General features: G+C 60.2%; 1 protein-coding gene and 1 long non-coding RNA gene across 10 annotated transcripts; one reads left to right on the plus strand and one right to left on the minus strand.

Annotated features, from left to right (window-relative positions):
* The first annotated feature begins 1,305 nt into the window (after window positions 1–1,305).
* On the plus strand, window positions 1,306–16,579 carry LIPE (lipase E, hormone sensitive type). 7 transcript variants are annotated; one of them, XM_036103332.2, is made up of 11 exons: window positions 1,306–1,461; window positions 7,878–8,413; window positions 10,531–10,621; window positions 10,731–10,876; window positions 11,081–11,266; window positions 11,446–11,740; window positions 12,500–12,727; window positions 12,949–13,125; window positions 14,841–14,864; window positions 15,178–15,599; window positions 15,942–16,579. In XM_036103332.2, the coding sequence occupies exons 1-11, from the start codon at window positions 1,344–1,346 to the stop codon at window positions 16,161–16,163; spliced, it is 2,445 nt and encodes an 814-aa protein (XP_035959225.1). In that variant the 5' UTR covers window positions 1,306–1,343; the 3' UTR covers window positions 16,164–16,579. The 7 variants fall into 7 exon arrangements, with proteins under 7 accessions (XP_035959225.1, XP_035959227.1, XP_035959230.1 ...); XM_036103337.2 differs by lacking the exon at window positions 1,306–1,461 and adding an exon at window positions 6,130–6,231; XM_036103335.2 differs by lacking the exon at window positions 1,306–1,461 and adding an exon at window positions 6,458–6,589.
* LOC118542832 (uncharacterized) lies at window positions 10,347–19,372 on the minus strand. Of its 3 annotated transcripts, none has more exons than XR_013444278.1 (4): window positions 19,290–19,372; window positions 14,341–14,477; window positions 12,705–13,082; window positions 10,347–10,595 (listed from the first exon to the last, which is right to left on the minus strand). It is a non-coding gene; the product is annotated as an uncharacterized LOC118542832 (long non-coding RNA). The 3 variants fall into 3 exon arrangements; XR_013444277.1 differs by having other exon boundaries at window positions 14,341–14,497; window positions 19,290–19,354; XR_013444276.1 differs by lacking the exon at window positions 19,290–19,372 and having other exon boundaries at window positions 14,341–15,180.
* Between the last annotated feature and the right edge of the window lie 71 nt (window positions 19,373–19,443).

Genomic DNA, 19,443 nt, shown 5'->3' on the forward strand with positions numbered 1-19,443 from the left:
GGCTGGACGAAGGGAGAGCTGCGGCGAGCAGCATGGGAGGGGGCCGGGCCCGGGACTCCGCTAAGCCGCCAGCGCTGCTTCCCCCTCTGACGCAGGCCATGGTGGCCCTGGGGGAGGGCAGGCTCCAGCTCCACAGCGCTCAGGCAGAAGGGGGACGCAAAGTCTCGTCCGTGGAATGAGGGGCTAGTTGTTGAAGCAGCCCGAGGGGAGCCAAGGCAGCCCCGGTCCAGAAGCTGAGGGGCTCCGGGACGGCCGGGTCGTCCGAAGGGCCGGCAATGGTGGCCTCCGCTGAGAGGCCGGTCCCTCCCGGAAGAGCTGGGCCGTCTCTCTCAGGGCTGTGAAGAGAGTAATGATGTCTCTCAGGACCAGGGCTGCTCGTGTGCTGCTCGTGTGCTTCAGGAGGGGGGTCAGGATGGAAAGGGAGGGTTTGAGGTCTGTTTTTTCTGGCGCTGAGGATGAAGAGCTGTTTCTGTAGGCTCCAGAACCCTGTCTCAAGGGACGCGCTCCACACACCAACGCGCGCGCCTCTCCTCCGACGCCCCGTCCGCAGTTGACTGTGTGCGCATGCGCGAGCCTCGAGCCTCTTCCGTTTCCCGCCTTTTCCCAGGCACGCGCCAGGCCCTCTACCGTCGCTCTCGACGGGCCGATCCGCGGCTTCGGGCTAGCGCGCAGGCGCCGAGCATTCTCCTTCCCCCGCCCTTCCATTCTCTGGGAGAGGGAGAAGGCAGAGAAAAGAATCCCGAGAAAGACAGCAATAGGACAAATAAGGCAGGAAGAAGGCGGGGCTTCCTTCCCCAACGGCTCGCAGGCAGAGCCACGCCTCCAGTGCTGTCGCCCCGCCCCGGCTTTGAATTGCCGGTGGACCTGGCCCACCCCGCCCCGCCCCCCCCGAGGCGGAGGCTCAGAGGCGCCCCGCTTTACCCTTCCAGCAGGCGGGCCGGGTCGCGTTCTAGGGGATCCCTACTTGGGAAGGTGAGTGGGAAAGCAAGGCTGAGAGCCCGCATGTGAGAAGATCGAGGCTTCCCTTCTGGGGTGACCCCCGCGGGACTCCCCACTAGTCCTGCCCGAAGGACACTTCTCACCGCCTCCGGGGCTGCATTTTCGTTGGTCACGGGCCCTTTAAAGTGTGCGAGGGGGCGGGGCCAGGCTTTAGGCCCCCTGGGTTTGAGGGCGGGACCCGGCAGTGAAGTGAGGCCCGGATTGGTCAGAGGGCGGGACCCAGAGAGGAGCAAGCCCAGGATTGGGTGGTATGGGGGCCCGGTGGTGGTGTGCGGCGAGGATTGGCTCTCCCGGCGGGGCCTGGCGGCTGGAATCGGCCCCCGCGTGGGGACCGCGGAGAATTGATGGAGTCTGGCTGGGAAAGCGGGGCAGCCAGGGCCGATGGGGCCCTGGGCTCGAAGAGGGCCAAAGAGGGGTCCAAGACTCGTAGCCGCCGGCGGTGGCGAAAAAACAAAACCAAAGGTGAGCGCGCGGGGGCCGGCAGTAGAACGGAAGGAACCTTCGACATCCTGCGGGGAACTGGGGACTGAGTGGACGGACCCACTGCCCCGAGGAGTGGGGGAGCCCGTGGGCTGGCCCACTGCCGCCCTGCGAGGGGATGCGGGGATGATCCATTGTGAGAATGGGTGATGTGAGAGTGGAATATTACCCTCAGCATAGAGACTACCGGACGCCCCAGTAGCGACTTGGGAAGAGTGTCAGAATGCGAGTCTCCAAGACTAGGGTTCCCGGTCCGGCTCCGTACTCGCTGTGTGACCGTGGGGCAATTCCTGGCTTCAGTGTTTCCTACCAGGGAAATGGTTCAAGCGCCGGTTTTCAGGGCCCCAGCACTCATGAGAGGATAATGGAGAGGTTTAGAAGCTGTTGCGCAAAGAGGAAGTTTCGAGGGCATTCACTGTCAGGAAAAGGTAGGAGGAAGGGGTGCCTCGTAGTGGGAAGTGCCCCAGGGCCAGTATGGCTCAAAACAGTCCATCCTCCCATCCTTCATTCAATCCGTGCCTCCGGTTCCTTGTCAGCCCCCCTGCTTCAGCCCAGCACCACTGGGGCCTAACTTCCTGACCCCCCCCCCCCCTTTTTAGGACTAGGAAGCCCTGGATAGGCTTCAGACCACCACAACCTCCCTGGCACAAAGAAGGGAGGGCTGTCAACTGGGTTTCTAAGGTGTCACATTATTTACAGATCTCAGCAAGCTGGAGAAAGACTGACAGACCACCAGAGGTGTTGCAAGCCCCAGGCAGGACCACACATTAAGTTCTTGCTAGGTGATGAGTATTTGTGAAGCCAAGTGAGGACCTATGGGAAGTTCCTTCCTGTGAAGAAACTGATGTAGCCCCCAGGCCCTAGAGACCCCAAGCCCATTGTTCTCTCTGCCTTAGGCAACATCATTCGCCAAAGACAGAACTGGAGTTGGCTACACACAAGCACGCGCACGCTCGCACACACGCACACATGCAGACGTGCAGACTCAGACAGGCTCGGAGCTCAGGCTGGGACCTGAGGGCATTCACTGCCATACTACCAGACACAGCCTCACGAGCAGGACAGTGTGCCCAGCGGCAGTACAGACCGAAGTTAAAAACGTGGGCGTTGGTGGCCTGGTTCCTGGGGTCATAAACCGTGGTACACTGAGCAACAGGCTTCTATCCCTGTCTGAACTTTCTGAGCTGTAAAATGGGCACAGTGATAGGACTCCCTGACTCGTAGGGCCGTTGTGAGGTTTGAGTGAGTGTAGCCCAGTGGACACGGGCACAGAGCAAGCCTGCCTGAGGGCTGGAGGTTCTCATTACTGGCACTCCCCATTAGGCAGTGAGTTCCCTAAGAGGGGGCCCCTGTCTGCCTTGTTTACCGCACATTTTCATAGCCTGAGATGCCAGGCACAGAGGCACTCAGATATTTATTGAATTAGTAAGTGAAGGAATGTACAAACTGTAACACTGGGATAATAATAAACGTGCTGCCCTTAGGCTTGTCGTGAGGAGTCAGAATCCTCTTGGGTCGGGTGCCTTGCACAAGGCTGAGCCAGTCCCACCCACAAACCCAAGGGCCCACCTACTCACAAAGGCTCATTCCACTCAACTCTGAGATCCAGCTGTCATTTCCTGAGGCTCTGCCCTGGTGCCACGCCTCATTAGGGTGAATCAGACCCTGCCCCTGCCCCGAGGACATCCAGGCTGGCTGGAGCAGTCCTAGTCATCAGGTTGATCTTGCCTGGAACTGATGACCTAGTGTCATTGTGATCACCCCATTTCTGAGATGCTGACACTGAGGCTCTGAGGGAGCAAGGTCACCTGGGCTTCCTTACCTGGCCGGTGAGGGCAGGGGTGTGTGAACTCAAACCTGCTCTGTGCCCCCCACCCCGCCTTGATTATGGGCCCAGAAAGCTCCAGTCTCACAGATTCGTTCAGCAGACATTCACTGAGCATTTACTTGTGTCAGGCCTGGACTCTTAGTGGTGAGGACAGACTCACATTTGAGCTGGGGACACAGATATCAATCAAATAATCCCACAAATCAGATATAATTGTAAACTGGCAAATACAAGAGGGAAGTCCTGGGAAAATGTAAGAGGAGGCTTCCCAGGAAGGTGACATTGGACCCAAGGATGAGCAAGTGCTGACTGCTGGGCAAGGGGGGCAGGGAGGCGAAGGGAACAGCTCAGGCAGAGACCTTGAGGCTCAAGGAAGTGGCTCATTACAGCACAGAGGGAGCTCAGCAAGGGAGGGGAGGAGTAGGGGGCTCGGGGGGGCAGGGGGCCAGATAGCACCTGGTTTGGCAGGCCATGTCCAGGATTGGGGGCTTTATCCTGAGAGCAAGGCTGGGGGGTGTTGCAGGGTTAGGAGTGTGTGACCAGACTGAAGTTCTAGAAAAATCCTCTGGCTGCTATGTGGAAAAGACATTGAAGGGGGCAAAATCAGAGACACATAAAGATTTATTACAATCCTCTAGATGAGGGGTCAGTGGAAGTGGGAGAAGGGCCAGATTCCAGAAGTTTCTGCGGGGGCAGGCAGAGTGGACAGAACTTTGTGATGCATTGGATGAGAGTAAGAAGTGGCCACACACACACACACACACACCCGGGGGGCACACAGATAATGAGTGTATACGTCCATACACACACAAACACCTGCCCGTGCAATCTCACGGGCCAAGAAGAACACAGACACGGATACACTCACATACATACACACATGCCCTCAGACATACGGAGAAACGTACAAACGCACAGACTGGGGAAAAAATGTCACCCACCCACAGACATAGGCCAGGCAAACACTAGGCATGACATGTACCCACATACATATGTACATCTGTGTGTGAGCCTCCAAGACACTCACACCTGACCACCCAGAAAGCGGGCAGCTGAGACCTGATGGAGAGAAGGAGCCCCCACACACACACACTGCAGAAACTCTGCAGAGACCGGCTGAGCCATCCTAGCAGGTCCTGTGACCGTGGGCGGCCCCGTCTTCCTCGGCATCTCGCTTCTCTCCACTGCCAAAAGGGGTGGTGACGGTCCCTAGCCCCTGGGCTATGGAGAGGACAAAATGAGTTACAGTGCCTGGCACGCATCTGCGCTGCAGGCCTCTCCCCTTCGGAAGCCCTTGCCCCTCCCAGGCCTCAGAGCTGGTCGTTGCTCCTCCATCCTCCCTGAGCTTGCTTCCCTTCTCACCCCTGCTCAGTCCCCAGGGGCCAGAATCCAGGCTGGGTCTGGCTGTCCTGTGGTTCTTTAGGGCAAAGGGCTGGCGCCAGGCAGCAGAACCCCCCTGGGTCCCACCTCTATCCCAGTTGTTGCTTATGGGCCTTGGGCGCCTCCCTCTGCCCCAGTGCCCTGTGCCTGAGATTCTTGGCAAGTTTCTGGGCAACCTCAATATCCCTTCCTCCCAGCTCCACCCAGCTCAGCCCCCAGGGAGCTGCCTAGAACAGGGCGAAGAGCAGGGCCCTGGAATCATGAAGGCCTGGGATTCAGCCTCTTCCTCACCGCCGCCCATCCAGGCTCACCTGGCCACCAAGCCTTAGTGCTGTCTCCAGAGGCCTCTGTCTGTTCATCTGTTTGTCTGCCCTGGGGAGGGGTGGTCCTCTCCCAAGCTCCCATTCACCTGCTTCTGCCCCCACTCTGACTCTTCACGCTTTCTTTCCGTCTTCAAATATTTGCTGAGTACCTATTATGTGCCAGACCCCATGATGAGCCCTGGGGCCACCCCCCTGCCCGAGAGGGCATGATAATCAAAGAGGAGAAATGGGGACGCCTAGGTGGTGCAGTTGGTTAAGTATCTGACTCTGGGTTTCGGCTCAGGTCGTGATCTCAGGGTCATGAGATCAAGCCCCGCATCAGGCTCCCCGCTCAGCAGGGAGTCTGATGGAGATTCTCTCTCCCTCTCCCTCTTACTTCCCGCTCGTGCTCTCTCTCAAATAAATAAATAAATCTTGAAAAAAAAAAAAAAAGAGAGGAGAGACAGAGGATTCACCTACAGCCAAGCAAATGACCTTAGGTCCTCTCATTCGTGCAGACCCCTTCCAAAGCCCTGTCCCTAAGTTTGTATTTGTGATTTTATATCCTTTTTCCTAAAGAGCTCCACCTCTACACGTATCAGCTTCACAGCTCCGTGAAGTCTGGTTCTGTCCCTGGGGGGAGACAAACAACAAACCTGTAAATGAACGTGTCTAATTGCAAGTGTGTAAAAATCTAGGAAGAAACGCAAGTCTGATGGCAGAAAGTAATGATGGGGGTGTGGGTCTTAGGTGGGGAGGAGTAGTTAGGGAGGGCCAAGGCCTGAAGGGTGAGAAACAGCTGGCCAGGTAAGGAGCACATGGAATAACAGAGGTAAAGTGTTTCTTGGAGCCTCAGTGTCCCATATGTGAGGCGGGGATGGCAGTCACAGCAGGATGGCCTGTGAAGGGTAAGTGGCAGGTGCCCAGTATGGGAACACCACACAGTAGGACGTGTGTGGCTCAGAACCCCTAGCTGAACTTGGCACCACCCTTAATCGGCTTTTGTGCCCTCGGGAGGGACAGGCAGGGCTGGCTACCCTCTCTCCCCCCCACCCCCCAACAGCTGGGGCCGGCTGTACCAGGGCCAGCCTGAGGGACGGGAGCTGAGATCACGGGGCCTTTGCTCTCTGAGCTCCACCCTGGGGAGAGGGAGGGCAGCCGGGCTGGGTGAGAAGAAACACTTTGTTCCTCACTGAGGCTAAGACTCCTGGCTCCTAAGAGAGAAGAGGCTTGGAAAGCTAGGTACCTCAGTTTCTAATTATTGAGGGGGTTGAGTGTCTGGACTCCTGGACCCAAGCAAGGAAGGCGCTGGGGCCCTGGACTCCGGGGTTCTAAGGCAGAGGAGCCTGGGACAAGGACTCGCATTTGAGCGGGGGCCGGGACCGGCAGAGGGCGCGGGGAGTTGGGCTCCCTGCTGTGCTTACAGCACGTGGGTTCCCTGGCCTTTCTGGGTGGGAGGTGGGGCCGGTGGCCACACCCTGGGCAGGCTCTGCCCCTCCCCGCCGGTTTATGGCCCCAGGCTTCTGCTGGCACTCGCCACACTCAGCCCTAGCCCAGCCCGCAGCTCAGCGTGGGGGAGCTCAGAAGAGGTCTGGGAGGGGTGAGTGCACTGTCTGCTAAGAGACAGGAACGGGGCGCGCTTTAAAACTCCAGGTCCTGGAAGGGAGGGGAGACACCTTCTGGGGGATGAGGCAGAAGCCAGGCAAGGTCCTGAGTGGGCTTCAGGAGAGAGGAGTCTCCAGAGCAGAGGGCACCGTCTCCAAGGGGGGACAACGGTAGCTTGTCCAGGGCCTGGGTGACAGTGCAAGGACCCCGGAGGGAAGATCACCAGGGACCCTGAAGTGTGGGGAGTCGGGCCTTGTCCAGGGCAAGTTTTTGAGGGCCATAGCTAGAGACCCAGCTTCCAGAGCCCTGGGAGGGAGACGAGCGTTTAAGTAATGGCTCTGGACCCAGAGATCTGGGTTTGAATTCTGCGCGGCCACTTTCGATGCAAGCTTCAGCTCCTTACTGAACACCACTGAGCCTCAGTTTCTCCTGTAAAATGGGGACGCTACCGATTAACAGTTGAAACGTAAATGGAGGCAGTCGGGTTCTTGGGGTGAGCAAGCACTAACTGAGAAAGTTCTTAGCGTGGGTGTGGCACAGAGCGAGCTCAAGGCTAACAGCAGAGATGAAGGCAGCTGTTCCAGGCAGGGGAGTGGGGCTGGCCCGTGCGGTCTAAGCCAAGCGGAGAGGCCCGAAGGCCAGGGGGACCCAGCTGGGGAGCAGTGGGACCGACTTGTGGGGATCCCACAGAGGAACAGGGAGGCAGCTGGAGCTTGGAGGGGGTTCCACAGCCAGATCCGAGGGACCAGGAGGGGGCAGGATTGACTCCTCAGTTTGAAGTAAGGCTAGGATTATGAACTGGGTTCCGGAAGAGAACTGGGCTTGAGACCAGGATCCTGGGACACCACCAGGTAGATGGGAATGGGTGGGCTGAGGGCTGAGCTCTCCAAAATACTGGGGGAGGGAAGGGGCCTGTGGGTGACGCCTGGGGCCTTGAGAAGGAGGTGAGATGGGGGCCTGAACCCCTGGGTCCTGAGAGAGGGGGGACCTAGTTGGGATCCACACCTCTCAGAGAACCTCAGCATCCTGGGCCCCAGGAGAGCCAAGTGGAGATGGCTACCTGAATTCTTGGGTCCCTGGAAGGAAGCAGAGGGGTGGATAGACTCCGGGGTTGTAGGAGAGGCGTGGAGCTAGGAAACCAAGAAGAGTCCCACGTAGGAGACAGCACGGAGAAGAGGAGTCTGGGGCCTGGACTCCTGGGTCTGAAAAAGGAAGGGGATGGGGCCCTAGACTCCACCCTTGGGTCCAACCCTGCCTGATGGGGGCTCCCCGCTCGCCCGCAGCCTCGCGGCTCACACACAGCATGGACCTGCGCACGATGACACAGTCGCTGGTGACTCTGGCGGAAGACAACATGGCCTTCTTCTCGAGCCAGGGCCCCGGGGAGACAGCACGACGGCTGTCGGGCGTCTTCGCGGGGGTTCGGGAGCAGGCGCTGGGGCTGGAGCCGGCCCTGGGCCGCCTGCTGAGCGTGGCGCACCTCTTCGACCTGGACGCCGAGACGCCGGCCAACGGGTACCGCAGCCTGGTGCACACGGCCCGCTGCTGCCTGGCGCACCTGCTGCACAAGTCCCGCTACGTGGCCTCCAACCGCCGGAGCATCTTCTTCCGCACCAGCCACAACCTGGCGGAACTCGAGGCCTACCTGGCCGCCCTCACCCAGCTCCGTGCCCTAGCCTACTATGCCCAGCACCTGCTGGCCACCAACCAGCCCGGGGGGCTCTTCTTCGAGGGCGACGAGGGGCTCATTGCTGAGTTCCTGCACGAGTACGTCACTCTGCACAAAGGCTGCTTCTACGGCCGCTGTCTGGGCTTCCAGGTGAGCCCCCCACCCCGCTCCTCCGGACCCACCGTGAAGGTGCTGGGTGGCCCCCCACCTGGCCCGACAGCATGGTAGGATTACCACAGTGGTATCCCTGGACTCCGGGGACGGTAGATTCAGAAAGGGGAAGCCGTCTAGGGCTTAGGCGGCTGCATGGGTTGGGGGGGTCTCAAACTTGTGGCCCCTGGGTCAGTTCCACCGTGTAGTAAGACATCGTTAACTTGCATAGCTCTTTGCGCCAGGATCCCCACACTCAGAGATTTGTCCACTCTTTGCGGTGACCTGTCTGTCCTCTGAAATCATTTGAGACCCCTCAGGAGGGTGGTTAGTACTGTTCTCAAAGGCCTCTTTACAAGAGCACACCCCATTTAGTCACACCCCGCCCCCCGAAGGCATGGGCAGGAGGGAGGGGGCTAGCTCCATTTTAGAGGCTCAAGGGGCTCTGGTCACAGCTGCTCCACGGGACCCCGGTCGGCCTGGACTTTCTGGCTCACCTCTGGAGCTCTCACTCAACTCGGGATTTTCCGGCCATGGGGAAGGCCAAGGAGCACTTCCGAGTTGGTGACCATGAGGGAGACCTGGTGGTGGCCCCACCCCAGCCACCCGCAGGGGGGTACCGTTCACCTTAACACCGAGAGGAAAGTAGCCTGGGAGCCTTTGGACTCAGAGCAAAAGTAATTTGGGGGCTCAGAATTGGGGAGGGGGGAGGGGGTCCTGGGGACTCAGAGCAGAGGCCCAACGTGCTCCTGTGTGAGGTCAGTGCTGGGTCCCCCGGGCCCCAGCCACATCGGGGAACCCCCCCGCAGGAGTATCTGGAGCTGCGTGACTCTGCAGCCCCCCAGATTCTCTCCGGGCCCGCCCCACCCCCACCCCAGGTGGGCTTGGCAGTCTCTCAGCCTTCCTTCCCCGCTTCCCCACAGAGCAGCCTGGGTGTTCCTGGGAACTTCCCTTCACCTAAGCTGACCCCCCACAAATATTGATCAGCCCAGCTGGGCCAACTGGCTCCTCCCTGTGTCCCGGCCACGACCTTGGAGTCCCCGGAGAGTGATCCTGTGGCCACCCAAGCCAGCATTCCAGGCAAAATGGCCAGGCACCGCTGTGCTCTCTGGCCCACTGGGCCCCTGGCCAGGGGCAAAGTCATGCCTGACAGCTCTTCTCTGAGGGCCCAGCTGCTATGCGATATCCCCTGTAAAATGTCAGCCCCCACAGGGCAGAAGCCTCCCGTATGGGGCTCTAGCTCAGCGCCCGGTCCCCCCCGCCCCTGACCCCTGCCCCCAAGCCTAGTACCTAGCACACAGTAGGATGTAGGCCTGTATTTGTTGAATGAACAAAAGAACCCTGCTGGCCCCTTGCCCAGCTTCCTATGGCTTTTTTTCTCTGATCCTGTCTCCCCATTGTCTTTTCTTAGTGCCCGGCTCCTCCCTCAGATGCTGTCTCCCCATTTGGCTGCCTTTCTGCCGCAAGATCTCTGGCCCTGTCTGTCTCTGATCATCTCCTGTCTGTCTTCCCGCCGCCCAGGAACTGGTCCCCGTCCGCCTGGCCTCATCTCTGTCCTCGCTGACTTTCAGGAAATCCCTGCATCACCTTACTCCCAGCCCTCTATGGCTCCACCCACGTCCAGAACACATCCACATTCCTCAGGCCCTCCATGAGCGCCCTCTGCTTCTCTGGCCTTAGCCGCCACCCCTCTCCCCTCATTCACTCTGCTCCAGCCGCACAGGTTACCCCCGCCAAGCACAGGCTGCCTCAGAGCCTTTGCACTTGCCACGGCCTCTGCAGGGAGCACCCTTCCCTCGCTTCCTCTGGATCGCTCCTCCTCTAGCACCCTCCCAGATACCCATCTAAGTAGCCTGACCCCCCAGTCGTCAGTCTGTGTCCCCTCTACCTACTGTTTTTTCAAATTTTCAAAGCATTGGTCATGAAGCATTCCTTAACATCGAACATACGCCTTTATTTGCTTCCTGTCCCCTAGAGCAGTGCCTGGCACACAGTAGGAGCTCACTAAATGTTTGCGGGATGACCACGTCTCTCCCCAAACCCCGTCTCTGCCCCTCACTCCTGCCTGCCTCCAGTCCCTCCTGGGCAGCGGGTGACCCAGCGGCGTCTCTCCACAGTTCACGCCCGCCATCCGGCCGTTCCTGCAGACCATCTCCATCGGGCTGGTGTCCTTCGGGGAGCACTACAAGCGCAATGAAACAGGCCTTGGTGAGTCCCGGCCAGACCCTGCCTGCAGCCTCGCCTCCCTTCCTGTCCCTCCTCCTCCTTCCACCCCCCCACTCCCGCTGGGCCCCCTGACACCCCTGCCGACCCCCAGGTGTGACCGCCAGCTCGCTCTTCACAAGCGGCCGCTTCGCCATCGACCCAGAGCTGCGTGGCGTGGAGTTTGAGCGGATCGTACAGAACCTAGATGTGCACTTCTGGAAAGCCTTCTGGAATATCACCGAGATTGAGGTGCTATCGGTGAGAAGGGGGCCTCATGAAGGCCCCACCAATGTTACAGGATGGGCACACTGGGGCCCAGAGACCGATCCCAGGCCACATCAGGCCTCGGCGGGGCTCCAGGCCTGGGACAGCGCGTGATGGTAAAGAGGGTGGGGGTTGGAGAGGAGGCACAAGGGGCCGCAAGCAGCTCCTCCCAGCGCCCCTCCTGTTCCCTCCCACCAGTCTCTAGCAAACATGACATCAGCTACCGTGAGGGTAAGCCGCCTGCTCAGTCTGCCACCAGAGGCCTTTGAAATGCCGCTGACTGCTGACCCCAAGCTCACGGTCACCATCTCACCCCCTCTGGCCCACTCGGGCCCCGGGCCGGTCCTCGTCAGGCTCATCTCCTATGACCTGCGTGAAGGACAGGTAGGAAATACAGAGCCAAGGAGCACCAACAGCCCCCCTCCCCAGAGGCCCTCGCACCTCTCGCTGCTTACACCTGCCCCCCCCCGTCCTGTCTCTCTGAGCACATCCCTTTGGTGGGGTGAGGCCCAGGCAGGCCACCCCAGCCTCACCCACATCCTCCTCCCTCACCCCCTCCCCAGGACAGTGAGTCGCTCAGCAGCCTGGTGAAGTCCGAGGGGCCCTGGAGCCTGGAGCTGCGGCCACGCCCCCAGCAGGCACCCCGCTCACAGTCCCTGGTGGTGCACATCCATGGCGGTGGCTTCGTGGCCCAGACCTCCAAATCCCATGAGCCCTACCTCAAGTGCTGGGCCCAGGAGCTGGGCGTCCCCATCCTCTCCATCGACTACTCCCTGGCCCCCGAGGCCCCCTTCCCCCGAGCGCTGGAGGAGTGCTTCTACGCTTACTGCTGGGCTGTCGAGCACTGTGCCCTCCTCGGTGAGCCCCCGCCCCTCACTGTCACCCACTCCCCAGTCCTGCCGCCACCCCGTGCCTTGCGGGGAGAGAGCTCAGGCCTCAGTCTTGCACCCCCTGCCTCCCTTGCCATCTCCTCCCGCCCAGCCCTCTGCCACCTGTTCACCCCCTCCTGCCCCACTGCTCCCCAGACCTTCTGTCTCAACCACTTCCTCCTTCTGCTTCCTGCCCCCCAGCTCTAGCCCTGACACCCCATCCCCCCACCCCTCTATCCCCGAGGACCTCTTCTCTCCTCCTCCTGTTTCTCCACCCCCTGTCCTGCACTGCCAGCCTCCCGGCCCGCACTCCAGGCCGTTCTTCCAGCTCCTCTGACCTCCTGCTTCTGACCTCTCCAGACGCACAGGGCAAGGTGGCGGCGTGCCCCACGGCACAGGGATGTGGCTCTTTTGTATGGTCAGCTGAACTGTGCCCTTCCATCTCCAGGCCTCAGCTGCCCCTCCCTCCCGAAATGGGCCCTGGTCTCCCCTTTCCCACCACCTGTCCCCCTTGTTTCTGACCTCCAGCCTCTCAAGCTTCCCAGAGCCTCCTGATCGCCACATCCTCAGTCTGCCTGATCCCCGACCACTGTCCCCCAAGCCCCTGCCTCAGTTTACCAATCTCTAAAATTGCAGTTGGCTAGACCTCGGGGTTGGGGCCCCCATACCCCACCTCTGAGAGTCCAGGGCTCCTGGCTCAGAGCTTGAGCTCCTCCCTGCCAGGCTGACCAAGCCCCCTCCAACCCAGGCTCAACAGGGGAACGGATATGCCTCGCAGGGGACAGCGCAGGCGGGAACCTCTGCTTCACCGTGTCCCTCCGGGCAGCAGCCTACGGGGTGCGGGTGCCAGATGGCATCATGGCAGCTTACCCGGCCACGATGCTACAATCTACCGCCTCGCCCTCCCGCCTTCTGAGCCTCATGGACCCCCTGCTGCCCCTCAGCGTGCTCACCAAGTGTGTCAGCGCCTATGCTGGTGAGGCTGCCACCCGCAGAGCTGGGCGCCTGGGGAAGGCTTGGGTGCTGGAGTCCTGCAGGGATGGGGGCCAGCGCCCAGTCCCCTGGGGCTCAGGAAGGGAAATCTGAGACTCCTGGTCCCCACTGAAGCCGTCAGATATCCTTGGGTCCCCGGGGGCACAGAGGCCTGAAGTTCCAGGTGTTGAGACTGGGCCTCAGCCCTCCACACATATTCCACAGGTGGAGAGACAGAGGAGCACTTGGACTCGGACCAGAAGGCACTGGGCATGATGGGGCTGGTGCGGCGGGACACAGCCCTGCTCTTCCGAGACCTCCGCGTGGGCGCCTCCTCGTGGCTCCACTCCTTCCTGGACCTGAGTGGGCACAAGTCCCACACGAACTCAGTGCCCACGGCAGGTGAGTGAAGCCCTCCCCTCACACACCCACTCGGGGTGGACAGCAGGGACAGCCGGATACACCGAAAGTCCTGGGGGGAGGCGAGTGGCTGTGTCCTCGGGTGCTCAGGGAAGCAGAGATCACCTTCTGGCTCTAACCCCCTATTTAGCCCTGGGGACTACCACACAGCCTTGCTTTTCCACGACGCTCCACATGCTAGAATTTCCAGGACTTCTGGTCCGCCAGGTCATCTCAGAACTCCTAGGAACTATAGGGGGTAGCCTTCCAAACAGCCCATCCCAGAAAGGAACCCCAGGAAATAACTCAGAAGGCCTGCCACATGTGCCAATTTTTGATCCCAAGAATGCCACTCAAATCCCTTGATTTGAGTGAGGGGAGTCCAGCCCTCCTAGATTCTTCCCAGACTTTTAACAGAGACACATGGGGGTAATGCCCCACTCCGGGGGCTGGCCTAGGAGCCTGGGGTCGGAGAGATCAGTAGACTGACTGCACAGACCTCGGTCAGTGGGAGAGATTCCCAGCCTCGGGCGGGTGGCAGGATCCTCACGCAGCCAAAAATCACTAACATCCAGGGATCTGTTTTTTTCCCCACAATTTTTTTTAACATTTTAATGATTTTGAAGTACAGCCAACTCATTTTCTATCTCCAACATGCCAACAGTATTTTCTGAATAATAGTGCGTGTTCAAAAGAAGACAGATACCATTCCTATTCAGAAAATTATTCCAACTGAGTGTGTCTTACTTGAACTTTTTAAATTTTAGGATATTCCAATGGATACAAATACACACAAAAACAAAAGGGATTTGAACCGTGGACCATTGAACACTGGGGCTTTCCCTAAAGGTTAGAGGTGACAGGTGCAGCCCCTAGAGGCCCACAGTCGAGCAACCTACGGGGTGGCGGGGGCCAGGTACCCTATCTGTGAGCCTTGCTTTGCTCCTCCGTGAAATGAGGACGGTAAGAGGACCTGCCTCATGAGGTTGTTGTAAGGACTTCATGCAACTATTTGTGCCAAGCACCCAGCACAAACCCGACACCCAGTAGGTGCTCCTAGCGGATGCTGGCACCCCTAACAGGTGCGCCCCGTGACTCCCATCAGTGGTTCCGTTCCGGTGACCCTCTGGGTCACGGGGCACTTAGGCAGTTACTCTCATATCGTCTTGCATCTTGCCTTCGTGGATTTATATAGACGAGTTGAAAAAGAAAAGATACCTGCAAAAGGCAGGGTCCTGGCCCCAGTGGTGAGCAGCGTAGGTCGGGTCAGATTAATGGAGCGGAGGCTAAGGTGGGCCCTCCAGGCGGCCCGAAGCGTGTCTTCGGCCTCCGCGGGGCACTTGCTTGTCCGGTCACTCAAAGGTTTGGGATAAAACTAAAGAACATGAAGGCAATGTGGAGAGCAGATCTGTGTGGCTGCAGGTGTGGGATCCCTGGGAATCGAATAGGCTCCCAAGACTCTCTTTAGCTCCCTGTGAACGTGGCCTGCTCACGTGGGCCTGCTCACTATTCCACTGTTGACACCCTCTGTGTTGAGTGGCCCTCACAGGTTGGCTGGGCCCCTGCTGGGGTCAGGGAGGCGGCTGGAACAAGGCCCCAGGCCTAGTAATAAAACATGAGGCTAGCGTGTGACCTCCCGGGGGCAGCAGTGCTTCCTCCCACCGAGTCCTCACCAACTCCTAGGAGGTAAGGACTACTTTTATCCCCTCTTTGTACAGAGGAGGAAACTGAGGCTCCCCGAGGTAAACTGACTTGCATTTCACCCTCCCGGTCACCGCACGCTCGCACGCACGCACACACACCTCCACCTCCACCACCACGTGACTCCTCCCACCTCCCCCTTGGAGCTGCAGCCTGGGGCACCTGGGGCTCTCCACGCATCCCTGAGGACGGGCGTCTGGGGGGAACACTCGGCCTGCACAGCCCTAGCACGCAGCTCCGCCTGCAGAGGCCACTGCCCTCCCCCCGACCTCTCCTGCCCGCCACACACACCCAGCCCACAGAGCCCGGCTGAGCTGCGGCCCCACTGGCCACCTGCCCCTGCTCCTCTTGCAGAGTCAATGCGGCGCAGCGTGTCCGAGGCAGCCCTGGCCCAGCCCGAGGGCCCGCTGGGCACAGACTCCCTCAAGAGCCTGACCCTACACGACCTGAGCCTAAAGGGCAGCTCTGAAACGTCGAACACCCCGGAGCTGTCAATGTCTGCGGAGACACTTGGCCCCTCCACGCCCTCCGACGTCAACTTCTTGGTTGGCCCAGACGACGCACCCGAGGCCGCTAAGGCACAGGAGGAGCTGAGCACCAAGGACAGAGGCGGCGGCGTGTGCGCCTCCTTCCCTGAGGGTTTCCACCCCAGGCGCTCCAGCCAGGGCACCACCCGGATGCCCCTCTGCTCCTCGCCCATCGTCAAGAACCCCTTCATGTCGCCGCTGCTGGCGTCTGACAGCATGCTACAGAGCCTGCCGCCCGTGCACATTGTGGTGAGCGCCAGACTGGGACAGTGCGCCGGGCGGGGAGCAGGGGGAGCAGGGGCGGGCAGGGGCAGGGGCACCTGCGGAAGGGAGCCCGGGAGCGAGAGAGCGGAGGGCTGGGGGTGTGGGTGGTAAGGTAGCCTGGCTGCCAGCCGAAGGGAGAGGCGTGCCACCAGGAGGGAATGCCCGGGGACCGGAGCGCTGCTCTTTCCTCTCGCGATCGGGAAGGGGAAAGAGGTGGTGGGTCTGGGGGGCGAGGGGGGGCGGAGATGCAGGGCCGAGGCTCAGTCTCCCACTCCCCGCCCCTCCCCTCGTCCCTCTGCCCCGTGCCCCACCCCCGCCGTCCCGCAGGCCTGCGCGCTGGACCCCATGCTGGACGACTCGGTCATGTTCGCGCGGCGGCTGCGCGGCCTGGGCAAGCCCGTGACGCTGCGCGTGGTGGAGGACCTGCCGCACGGCTTCCTGAGCCTGGCGACGCTGTGCCGCGAAACACGGCAGGCGGCCGCGCAGTGCGTGGAGCGCATCCGCCTCATCCTCGCTCAGCCCGCCCCGCCCGCAGCGCCGCCGGTCTGAGCCCCGGCCCGAGCCGGGCCGCGCGGGCAGCTGGGGCTGCGGGGGGCGACACTAAAGGCCTCTTGTTCCCATCTGAGCCGGCCTCCGTGGTGAATGCGCCCCGGGTTAGGCGGCGGGGACGCCCCCCCGAGTCGAGGGGCTCCCGGTCCCCTCCAGCCCCTCCGTCGGGCCGGGCGCGCGAGGGGCAGGCTGTGCCTTAAGGTGGGAGGACGGCCGGGGTGGGGAGGGGCGGGGGCCCAAAGCCGAGACCCTGGCCTGAGGGGCGGGGGGCGCGCGCCAACCAGTCTCCGTAGACAGCTGGAGCTGCACTCCATCATCGCCTTCTACTGCTGCTGTGACCGCCGCAGGGTGGGGGCCTGGCCCTACCCGCCAAGACGGTTTGTTTTTGTTCCTTTGTAAATAAAAGTATTTAATTAGTTTGGCCTCTTGCAAATAGGGTCGGGTGTCGCCCACCAGGGGGCAGCATCGGACTCTGCTGCTGGGATCGGAGCAGCCTGGCAGTAGAAAGCTGGGAGCCCAACTTCTGGGTCCTGAGGAACGAGGGGACTGCGGGCTCGGATTCCTGGGTGCGGAGGGATTGGACGCCCCTACTAACACAGACCACCTCCCCTTCAGACTTAATCCACGTGATGTGCCAGATGGCCCTGGGTTCTCAGCTACTCCCCTTTGCAGACCCAGCCCCAGCACCAACCCAGAAAAGAAAACCCAAACGCCCCAGAGAGCTGCAGCAACTATATCAGGAAACCAGAAACAAAACTGATCACCCCAAATACTGGAAGCCCAAGCTCTCCTGAGCTGTGACAGTCACTCAGTCCCTCAACCAAGACTCTGAGGTCTTGTCCTTTTGTAGGCCCTGGGTTTGGAGCAGAGATGATTTCTATCCAGGGCCTGCCCTCAAGGGACTCAGGGAGAATGGGCGGAGAGACCCAGACACAGCATGTCACAGTTCCCCCAGGTTCCATCTGTGGTAATCAAGGAGGGCTTCATAGAGGAGGTGATCTGACTTTGACCTTAAAGGATAAGTGTGAGTCTGCTAGGCAGAAGAAACATGCAAAGTTGTGAGAGCCACTGCACAGTTATCAAAGCCTCTGCCTGGCCAGAAGGTCAGGTACAAAGTGGGAAGTGGCCTGGGGGGCCTGGAGCAGTCAGCAAGAGCAGATCCTGAAGGGCCTGGAATACAATCTGGACTGAACTGGAGGGCAGTGGGAGCCACAAAAGGGCTTTGAGCAGGGGAAGGACAGGATCAGCTAAGGCACTGAAAGGGCCTGCTGGGACCCTGGGGGATGGACTGAAAGGGGCAAGACTGGAGTCCTGGAGGCAGAGGAGGCTGGGGACAGGGAAGACAAGGCCTGAGCTGGGGCAGAGGCCATGAGGGTAACTGACGTTGAAGAGGACTTATTGCGGGTAGAGCAGTTGGGGACGAAGATGGCACTCAGGCTAGCCATAGGAGGAGGTGGACAGTGAGGCTGTGTCTTTACTGGGAAGAGGCTCTGGTGTGTACAGGGAGGGTGGCCATCTACTGAGAGCTGTTTTGCACATGGAGAGATCAAAAAGTCTCTGTGAAGCAATCCAGGGGGGCATCCAGGAGGCAGCAGGGGGCAGGAGAGCAGGCTGGTTGCTCACTTCTGGCTGGAGCTGAGGGACTAGAACCTTTCCAGGGAGAGTGGACAGGTGGGATGAGCAGAGGACCAGGACAGAGAGAGCCCTGAGGGCCACTGCCCCCAGGAAAGGGGTGGGCAGTAAAAGGGGAATCAGTTCTGGAGGGTTCTAAGGAGCAGCCAGAGAGGGAAGAAGCTAACCAGGAAACGAGGAGATTTCAGGTGGGAGGGAGTGGTTGGGGTGAGATGAGGATGGAAATATTATCCTCACGCCTCAGCAGGGAGCAGGTGGGTCCTTGGTGACCTTGTCCAGAGCTATTGCAGGGCCATGGGATGTGGGCAGCCAGACATGGAGGGCTGAGGAGGGAGCCATAGCCCAGAACTCTCCCTGAAGGTCTTGTTCCCCCTGTTGAGCTCATAGGACCCCTTGTTCATCTCTCCCAAAACAGTCATCCACCCAGCAACCCGCTCGTATTTCCTGTCCCCATCTCAGGGACAGCTCCTGTACCCCTATAGCCCAGGCCAGAACTCTGGGTCTTGTCCTGGACAGCCCCTCATCCCATAGCCCATCAAGCCCCGTATTCTATTGTTTCTGCCTCCCGAACCTCTCTCTGCCTTATCCCCTTGGTCTCTGACCCTAATCCACGCTTCATCTTCTCCTGCCTGGGTGTCTGCTCAAGCCACCTTCTGGGCTACTGGCAGCATCCAGTCTCCAGCTCTGACCTCGTCTTCCCCTGCTCTAAACCCTTCCATGGCTCCCCACAACCACCCCACCCCAGGACAAAGTCCAAGCTGCCAAGGCTGGCCTTGCCCACTTCATCCTCTTCCAGCCTTATAGTTACCCCACCGCAAGGACCTGACTGGCCTCCTTCTTGGGCACCTACACAGAGTAATACTCCCGCATGCCTCCCTTTCTTCGCTTGTGCTGAAACACCCTCTCACATGCTCTTCTCCTTTGCTTGGCACCTCCTGCCCCTCCAGGATCCAGCGCCAATGTCCCCTCCTCTGGAAACCCTTTCCTGATCCAGGAAAGCCTAAAGAGACTCTCCCCACCTCGGCACACCCCTGCCCATCACCGTGTCTGTCCTCCCCGGGATCTGACCGGGGATCCTCGAGGGCAGGGCCTAGGCCTGACTCATCTTGGTCACCACCGTCGTCCAGCACAGGGCCTGGCACATCGGAAGCCTCGGGAAACGTTTAAGTAATAGGTGGCTGAGTGTGTGATGAGCGAGCGAGTGAGTAGCAACAGAAGCTAATGGGAAAGCCAGCGAGTGGGAGAGAGAATGAGGGCAGGAGAGACTGAACGGATGGGTGTGCAGGCCGGGTAGGCGCAGCCGAGAAATCAGGTTGAGGCTGAGAGGAATGGAATGGAGACATGACTGTCTGGGACTCAGTTTCCCCAACAAAGCAAAATGCGCGGTCGCCCGGGCTAAGCGGCCCCCTCCGCCTTCAACCCCAACAAACCTCGCCGTTTCCCCTCCGAACTATGTCCAGAATCCCAGTACTGGGCGTGCTGGAAAGGGCTTACCGACTGGACCCGCAGAACCCGTTTCCCTCCCGAGCCGCTCCAGCCTCTGCGGGGCGCCGCGGGATTCCCACCCCCAGGTGCCCGGCCTATTGGCTGCCTGGCAGAGACTAGCGGAGACTGGCGTCTTCCAGAGCCTATCGCTGCCCGATTTAGG

Source organism: Halichoerus grypus, chromosome 15, assembly GCF_964656455.1.
Source record: "Halichoerus grypus chromosome 15, mHalGry1.hap1.1, whole genome shotgun sequence".
Taxonomy (NCBI): Eukaryota; Metazoa; Chordata; class Mammalia; order Carnivora; family Phocidae; genus Halichoerus; species Halichoerus grypus.